Source organism: Corvus cornix, chromosome 3, assembly GCF_000738735.6.
Source record: "Corvus cornix cornix isolate S_Up_H32 chromosome 3, ASM73873v5, whole genome shotgun sequence".
In the NCBI taxonomy this organism is placed as follows: Eukaryota; Metazoa; Chordata; class Aves; order Passeriformes; family Corvidae; genus Corvus; species Corvus cornix.
In genome coordinates this window covers 14,462,681-14,471,993 of record NC_047056.1, presented here as the reverse complement: position 1 = coordinate 14,471,993, position 9,313 = coordinate 14,462,681, and the positions used below count along the sequence as shown (strand labels likewise).

General features: G+C 48.1%; 1 protein-coding gene across 3 annotated transcripts; it reads right to left on the bottom strand.

Moving 5' to 3' along the window:
* Window positions 1-1,258: 1,258 nt before the first annotated feature.
* Window positions 1,259-7,606, bottom strand: LOC104685581 (ankyrin repeat domain-containing protein 9-like). Of its 3 annotated transcripts, none has more exons than XR_751135.3 (2): window positions 2,215-7,605; window positions 1,259-1,883 (listed from the first exon to the last, which is right to left on the bottom strand). XR_751135.3 is itself a non-coding variant. In XM_010393510.4 (2 exons), the coding sequence occupies exons 1-2, from the start codon at window positions 7,262-7,264 to the stop codon at window positions 6,197-6,199; spliced, it is 888 nt and encodes a 295-aa protein (XP_010391812.1). In that variant the 5' UTR covers window positions 7,265-7,606; the 3' UTR covers window positions 1,259-6,196. The 3 variants fall into 3 exon arrangements, 2 of the variants coding, with proteins under 2 accessions (XP_010391812.1, XP_010391813.1); XM_010393510.4 differs by having other exon boundaries at window positions 1,259-6,211; window positions 6,392-7,606; XM_010393511.4 differs by having other exon boundaries at window positions 6,392-7,606.
* Window positions 7,607-9,313: the final 1,707 nt, after the last annotated feature.

Here is a 9,313-nt window from a genome sequence, read left to right as displayed (position 1 = left end):
CTATCAGCTGCTTTTGGGGTGACTCACGCAGGGACGTGCGCCCAAGTAACTGAGGCGTGGGCAGGATTTCGCTCAATGCATCATCTGCTTGTGACAGTGCTTCCCCCCACACAAGGGAATATACCCTTTAAATTTCTCTATTTAAATACCTGTCTTGCTGCCTGCTGGTGTGTGGGCTCCAACTAACTACAGTTGTAAAAAACCCAATACGTCCATGAGACTGGCTCTGAGAGATGCGTCAGCTCGGAGCTCCCTAATGGTCAGCCCCAGCAGAACTGCCAGGGCACAAGAGAAACTGAATCAGATTCCTTTTCTCAAATACAGCAAACACAGAAGCAAATAAGCCAGAAAACTACATCTTTGGGGACCACATTCTTGTGATGAAGTAGTTAGGGATAAATCTCCTGCTATGAAGGCAAGGACATAGTCTTGACCTTCTTTAAATGAGATCAGTGAAACTTCCCTCTCTGCATTCTTCCGTGAAACTAATAACTTACTATGCAAGCACAGGCTCCAAGGATTTATCCTTTGGTTATAGCTTGCATGTACTACTGTGCCTTGAGGAGATCTGTGGGTACAGTTGGTGGTGGAGTCTACACCCCATGATTATCATCATCATCCTCATCATCCAAACCAGCTACCCATCACCTGAAACACTTTGGGTAGCTGTTTTCATTAGAGAAGCAGAGGATTTGGATGGTTCAGGTTTTGGCACAGAATCTGGTGGATCCTTAGCCCACGGAGAGCAGAGAGGGTGAGATGTGCACATCTTCCTGAAGAACTTCAACTGAGCCTACAGGAGAAGTTGATGCTGGAAGCCTTGCCAGGGCATTTTCCTGTACAGAGAAAAACCTGAGGAAGGAAAGGAGCTTGTTGACAGCACACAAACCAGACAAGGAAAGCAGGATGCTGGCACTCATGTTCATGGCAAACAGCTGCATAAGCTGAACTCAAACCTAAAAAATGAAAATCTCCAAAACCAATTACCATTCAACCCCTGTTGAGCCCCTCCTTCTGATTCATCACCACCTTTCCACAGATCTGTGAAGTGTGGGTTCACCTCATCACTTGGGGTCATCCTCTGACAGCACAGTCAGCTACTGTAAGCCTGTGAAGGGAAATATTATTTTCCTCAGATCACATTTTTTGAGATAATGGCTCAGCAGTCAGAATGAAATCATCAAACAATAAGATGAGCCACAGCAGAAGCAATAGATACTGGTGGGTGGTTTTGACCAATTGGCTAATAAAAGACACATCAATTTTATATTGCAAGTTTATTATAGTAATACAATCAGATTAAATGATTTTCACAGCTAGTATACCTAATTACATCAGGCTATGTATATATACTTTATTCCAGCACGTTACAATCTTTTTTATCTTTAATCATGCAGCGAGTAATGTGAAACACAATTATAGGGAAGATTTTTTTTCACCCCTAAAAAAGAGAAACCAAAATTTAAAAAGTATGGCTTTATAAGAAAGTTATATCATACAATGAACATTCATTTGTACTTGGGCATGGCAATATTCAGTTTTAATAAGTGAACAACTGCATCTGTCACTGCCATGCTGATTCCAAAAATGCCAAGGGAGCTGGGAACAGGGAAATGCCATCGATGTTAGAGATGGAAAATATATATCTATATACATTCAGAGTATGAAAAATATAAAAAATGTTTTCAGGGATTAAGTGTCACATTTATTTGTATGCTGAAGTCAGAGTTATGGAGCCTTGAAGAACACAAATGCACAAAGGGTTTGTTTTCATTTAGACCAACAAACATCAGTAGTGATGGAAGTGACTTAAAAAGCGTTACTTCAGGTGCAGGGAGGTGTAACTGAGGTCAGAATCTGTCCTGTCCTTCCTGCTAATGATGCTGCAGAAATAGACAGAAGCATAGGGTTAGGAAGTCATAGGTAGCTGAATTTTGCTGGCAACCCAGAAAAATAGAAAGACAAAGATGTATGTTTAAGAGATTTTATTTTTTAAAAAAATGTGTTCTAGAATAAAGTGTGGCCAGCATCACAAACCCTTTGCTGGATGATTGTAGTGATGATTGTAGTTGCTGGCAAGCAGAAGCCCTTGTGCTTGGTGTTTGGGGTAAAACACCCACTTTAGAAAGAAAACCAAAACTGCTGTCTCTTTACAAGAGAAGAAGAAATGTCCTTACCTGTCAGCAGCACAGAGCCTGGGACACACACACTGACCTTGTGAAAAGGCTGCTTCCGTAGGGCATCGCTCAGCGCTGGTACGAGGAGTGCAGTGGGTGAGTGCTGGCAGTCGATTACGGGCTCGCCAGGAGAGGGCAGGCAGACACACACGTGTGCGACAAGAGGGCAGGCAGACGCTCACACGTGTGTGACAAGAGGGCAGGCACTCACACATGTGGGACAAGAGGGCAGGTAGACAGTCACACGTGTGTGACAAGAGGGCAGGCACTCATGTGTGACAAGAAGGCAAGCAGACACGTGTGTGACAGAGGGCAGGCAGACACACCTGTGTGACGAGGGCAGACACACTCACACGTGTGACAAGAGGGAATGCAGACACGTGTGACAAGAGGGCAGACACACCTGTGTGACAAGAGGGAATGAAGACACGTGTGACAAGAGGGCAGACACACTCACACGTGTGACAAGAGGGCAGGCACTCACACACGTGCACACACGCATCTGTGCATTTTCACTCACTCCCATCCCCCCCACTGTGCTCACTGAAGTGCTTCTCACCAAAACCAAAGGCTCACACATACAGACAACTCAGATCCTTACAATGCCTCTCCTCAAAATTGAAATTAGAAAGATGTAACCTGTAGAACCAACCTAAATCCAAAGATCAGAAAAGACTTTACCCTCTCCCCATTTCTCTCTTGTCTTTATTCTTTTTCCCAAGTTCAGAAATACAGATTTTAGAGACACTTACTCAGTATGTAGATATGCAGAATGTAAACATCACCACACAGCACCCTGCACTCTTTTTGATTAACAAACTCACCAACATATTTGCCATGCAAGCAAAGGGATTTTTCAAGACCATCAGGTTGCAGGAAGTCTGCAAAATCTTTTGAGTTTACTTTTGCTAATGACCTGGCTTAGAAAGAATGGAGGAAAAAAACCAACACAGACAGGGCTGAGGTAGATTTGGCCATATCTGATGTAATGTCACTGTATTGAGCAGGAAGACAAATGGGATCTCAAACTAACAGGCAGATCACCACAATATAAGCAAACATGGTTTAGGGAAAAGATTTCCCCATTCCAGCAGAAGGAGTGCCTGTCCTGCAGTCATATTGCTACAGGCAATGGAAAGAATTGTTACTACCATGCTAATGACCCTAAACTTTGGCCCATTGGGACTGCACATGGGAGGCCGGATGTGATTGAGAGCCAGCTGGTGCTTCATCTCTCTAAAACGGTCAGGAAAAGGAGGAATGGCTGGGGGGGGGGGGGGGGGGCGGGAGTGGAGTGATCTTTCCTGTGTGCTTAGTTGCCTGTTACACTCTGGGCTGGACACACCAGAATTTTACATGTTGGCCAACAGTAGACCAGCAGCTTTCTTCCAGGCTGGGGTACCAGTCACAGGAATGCCCCAGGAAGAAACTGTTCAAGACAATTAATCTTCTATCCTCTCCCTTGGCAGGTGGATTGAGGGGAGCCTCCCACATGGACAAATGCATGCACACAAAGCATCCTGCTGTCTGCTACAAATCCACCCATAAAGCCTGAAGTGCCTGATTCCTGACCTCTGCATTGATCCCAACTATAGCAGCCAACAAGAGACCCCTGCACCATGTTAGACTCGCTTGCTCCCAGTGGGCTGCTCCGGCTCTCTGAGTACAGCCTCCTGCCTTAATAGGAAAGTGCTCTCTGGTAATGTCGACAGTGCCTACCTGCCTCCTTGGATTTGTAAGATGAACAGCCCTGCCCTCCCTTCTGTCTTTTCTGAAACTCTTTACAGCACTGAAACTCACATGGTGTCGAGCCGGTGCAATAGCACTGGATGATTTCCATTTCCTCCTTTCCCGGGATCTCTGCTCCCGGGACCTAATTACTATTCTAATAATATCCTTCACCAGCCTCCTCCGCCTCTCACCCACCGACGTCCGGATGAGATACCGCAGCGCTGCGGGGACAAACCCAATCCTGCTCCTCTGAATTCGCGGGGTGCCACAGGGGCCGTGCTCTGCATAGTCACTCCGGGCAGCCATGAGAGCCTTCTCTGTCCTCTGCCTCCAGCTCCGGGTTTTCGGGGGAATATGTGCCGGTGCTGGGGAGCCTGAGGGCTCGGCAGAAGCAGCTGAGCCACCGCTTATAATGCAAATCTGCCTTTGCTTCCCAAGCTGTGACAGCCTCTGTCTGCAGCACAGGCTGCTGGGCGAGCAGCCTTCCCCCAAAACCCTCACCCAGCACTGACCCTGCATTTCCCCGTTCGCAGCCTCCCCCATTGAAGGCGGAGGAATAGACACAGATGGAGAAGGACATTCAAGTCCCCAGGGGCAGGGGTGGAGGGACACTGCAGCACCAGGGATGTGGGATTTCAGGAGAAGGGTTAACTCCTTCATGGCCTGCTTGCCACTTTTAGGGCTGGGCTGACATTTTCTCTACCTCACCAGCCAGCCTGCTTATTCACCTGGCCCAGCGCAAGTCGCAGCGGAACTGAGGTTCTCCCACGGCATGTGGGAAGAGATGGCTGGGAGGAGCATCCCAGTGTCTCAGGAAGGATGTTCCAGGTAGCTGTCAGTGGCATGTTCTGCACCATCACAGTAAATCTCCACCTGGCCATGGCTGGCATTGCCAATGTCCTGGCACACAGGAGGTAGCCCACGCAGAGGGAAACTAAATGGAAGTTCTCCCTGTGCTGACGGAAAGAAGGGCGCAGGTCCAGCATGGCCTCCTTGGCACAGGCAGGGAATTAGCCAGATGAGACACGAGCCATTTTTGCACAAAGCAATTGATATTTGACTGCACATCCTTTCTTAGCTAGAGCCTTGTGGAAAGCAGTTTGTGCTCCACAGCCTTGGGCTCCAAATCCAGCTGAAGAGAAGAGTGAGTTCCTTCCTCTCTGCTGCCCAGTATGGATCTGGGAAGTGAGTTATGCTACTTCAGCAGAACAGAGGGTTGCACTTACAAAGAGGGGGAACCGCTGGGGTCCAAAATAAGGGATGTCCCCCAAAGGGAGTCGGGATTCTGCCACTGCTCTGCTGGTGCTGAGAACAGCCCGGAGAGCAGGACCAGTGCCTTGAGCAGAGAGGGCAGCGTGGTTCAGAGCTACCCAGAAGGCTGCCCAGCCCCAGCCCAGCTTTCTGCAAATTCACCCTGCCCACAGTGCCCAGTCAGTGGGAACATTTTGTAATTTCCAGGATAAGGACTTCTGTCTGGATCTGAGTGGCAAAAATATTCCAATTGACAACAAGTAACAACTTTTAAGAGCAGCATATCATACCCCAGCTGAGGATAACTAACAAATGCCTGTGGCGCTGAGACCCACAGGGAAATCAAATTAGTGAGCTTCATCTCCTGTAGAGATACATGCTAAAACACAGGTCAAGGAGAAATAATGTCACTTATGAAAGACAGGGCTCCCACTGTCCCTGCTCCAATTGCCACTTGTTTACTGGACAGCAGGGAAAATGGTTCTTTCCCCATTGCACAAGTAGAGGCATCAGGGCTGGGATTGCCTTTAACCCCCTTGCTCCCAGGTGAGACTGGATAGTCTCCATTATCTTTTCTGTGGATCTTTATTTCCCATCCCCCAGGAATATACACTCACTGCCCCTCTCTGAACTCCCGCCCTCCACACCATGACCTGCCATAAAGTAACTCGGTAGGATCAGTTATCCTACAGGAATTGCCTCTGCATCCCTGCAGCATCAGCCATGGACTTTGTGGTTATTACTAATAATGCTTGATCATTGTTAGAAAGGAAACACGATGTTTGAACCTTGTTGGTAGGGGATGGTATTTCTCCCAGCTCTAGCAGAACACAGTCCCACAGTGACACCCTTTGAAAATCCCACTGGGCACGTAGTTCCTTTTAACCCAGGTGCATTACACAGGATACAGTTATCATATTGGGAATTCAGATACACTGATACCAGCTGACAACTAAGAAACCAAACATAACACAGTCTCAACTACAGTTAACCCTTCACATGCACAACAAAACAGAAAACGAGGAAGGCTTTTGCCTTTAAAAGTGCCGTGCCTGCAATCAGTTAGAAAAGACATTTAAAATCTCGTCACAAAGTATTGGATTTTCCAGCATAGCCTAATAGGTTAAGTACTAAAATCACACTAAAATGCAGAGGGTGGTGGGTGACCAGCTCCTCTAAGTTGCCTTTGAAAATCCAAGACCCATTGAATAAAGTCAAGGAAAAACATTTACCATATTTTTTGCCGGTAGCTTTTTGCCATAGGATGGTAAGGGCTTTAGTGCCTGAGGTATAGGTAGTTCCTGGATGCTTTTAGGGAAGTGGGAAGGGGGAAGAGTCTGGAGAATAGTTTGCATAGCTTGCAGATATAAAGAAGCAGGTGTGTTCCCCACCAGGCTGTTGAATTTGTCTTCTCCCAGCAAAGCTGTCCAGTGGTCTGGATGCTCCTGCAGAACTTTCCGCATCTTAAACTGTGGGTTGGGCATGAAGAGCAAGAGGTAGTCGAGGCAGAGCTTCTTTGATGCGACATTGACTTTGGAGTCCCACATCTGCTCCAGGATGACGTCCAGCGGGGTAAGCCCTTTACTGTCCTCTATCCTGGGAGATGCTCCATTCCCGAGGAGGATGAGGACCGTTTCTGACCTCAGCAGTTCACAGGCAAGGTGCAGGGGTGTTTTCCCATCTTCCAGATGAAAGCAACCAGCCCTATTGATATAGGAGTTCAAGCTGGGGAGCTTGTGTGCAATTTTGATGATCAGTCCCAAGATATCTCTCCTGTCATATGTGACCGCCATGGCTAGGTGAGGAGCAGAGGATGGACAATAGCAGAAATGTTCCCCAGGCACCTTGAGAGCCTCCTCTGGAAAATGAGACAGCAGATACTGAGCATAAGGCAGGTGATTATGCACCACTGCATAGAGAAGGGCTTCTGAAGGTGAGTAGGTTCGAAGGCTGGCATTTTCCTCCCAGTAAAAATACTCCATAGTTCTCATGTCTTCCAGCATCCACACAGGTTTGTGATCTCTCACAGCCTGGTAGAACATATAGGATAAGAACTTGCAGTGCCTGCTCTGATCATCCTGCAGGCTGGCCTGGTTACTGGCCATGGCTCAGCAAATAAAGAACAGCTCCACGTAAAATCACTCCAGACTGTAAGATCGGTGCACTTGGAATGCTGATCCCGATGCTGCTGCAACCTTCAGGCTGTCATTGCTGCCTGGACTGCACTAGCTGGAATGCATGGGCTGATCATCTCCACCCATTCATTGTTTTTCCCCTCACTGCAGTGGTTTTGTTTAGGTAAGCACAATCCCACAGGCTCAGTTAACCCGTGCCATGCAAGCAGATGGTTGGTGAGTACATCTCGCTCTGCGCGTGGCACAGGTTACTGAAACACTATCAGACTGCCAGTGATTCTATACACACACAGCCACAGAGAACAGAGGGAGAGACTAAAATTAGCTTGAGAGGTGAGGCGGATTTCTGTCTGCATTTCGTGTCTAACCAGATCAGCTCATACACTGCAGCAAGTGGAATAGCAATATTCCTCTATTTTATTTTTTTTTCATGTCACTCACACACACGCAGCTCATTATATAGTAAAAAATATGTAGCAGTGTAAAATACTCCACAGCTGATAATAGGCACAATTCCATGCTCGGGAAATCAAGGGATTGGTAGCGGTAGCACTAGGAAGGGATCCCTATTTTATAAATAATGGTATGGCTGGCCACTTAGGAGACACTGATGTTAATGGATTGTCTATAAGGCATTAGCAATGTTTAAGATGCCAGCATTAATCTCTGCAGAGAAAAGAGTCAAATGGTGTGTGTCATAAAGCAGATTGCTGGGTTTAAATGCCTGCCTTTGTTTAGCAAGGAAATACCTGGAGTGCCTCCGCTGCACAGCAAGGGCATAAACAAAAGGTTAATGGCCAAACCCCACTGGCAGGTGGGGAGCTTTGATCTAAGCATTTCTCAGATGTCCTGCTCTGGGCCTGGGTCAGAGCCAGCAGCAGTGGGGGGAAGTGGGATTAGACAATCAGACTTGCGCAACGCCCTGGTAAGACACAGACGACCTAGGCCTACAGGTTTGAGGGAAAAGCTCCTGGTTCCTGTTGGATGAGGCAGAAGGACCTGGCCAAAATTAAATTCACAGAAAAGAAATGAGCTAAGAGTCCTTTATGGCAAGCTGTCATGGTTTGACACTGGCCCGATGCCAGGCACCCATGAGAGCCACTTGCTCACCCTCCCCTGTCACAGCTGGGCAGAGGAGAGAAAAGGGGAAAAAAAAAATTAACAAATGCTTCATGAATGAGATAAGGACTGGGAGAAACACTTCAAGGGTGAAACTGGTTCAACTTAAGTTGCGAAGTGAATTTATTACTAACAGAATCAGAGGAGGATAATGAGAAGTAAAATAAGCCCTTAGAACACCTTCCACCCCCCAGCCCCTCCCTCCTTCCCACCGACAGCACAGGGAGACAGGGCACGGGGGTTTGGCCAGTCCATCACCGAGATTTCCTTCTGCTGCTCTGGGGAGGAGTCTTCCCCTGTGAGGCCGTGGGGTCCCTCCCACGGGAGACAGTTCTCCGTGAACTTCCCCGGGGTGGGTCCACTCTCATGAGCAGCACTCCTACCACATCTGCTGCAGCGTGAGCCCCTCCCACGGGCACACAGTCCTCCCAAAACTGCTGTGCCATGGGCCTCTCTCTCTTTCCAGAGGGTGCAGTCCTCCAAGGACAGGCTGCTCCAGCCTGGAAGCAGGGCCCTCACTCTCCACCAGGTCTTCCACTGGATCACAGCCTCCTCCAGGCATCCACCTGCCTGGCACAGGCACCTCCCCCACGGGCTGTGGGTGGATCTCTGCATCCCTCATGGACCCACGGGCTGCAGGGGGACAACCTGCTTCACCATGGTCTGCACCACAGCCTGCAGAGGAATCTCTGCTCCGGCACCTGGAGTACCTCCTGCCCCTCCTTTTTCACTGACCTGGGTGTCACCATGTTGTTTTCCCTCACATGTTCTCAACTCCTCCTCTTCTCTGACTAGAATCCCAAATCTTGTGACTTTGTTTTGATTTTCTTCTTAAATATGTCATCACAGAGACATTACCAGTCTCTCTTATTGGCCCAGTTTTAGCCAGCAGCACGTCCA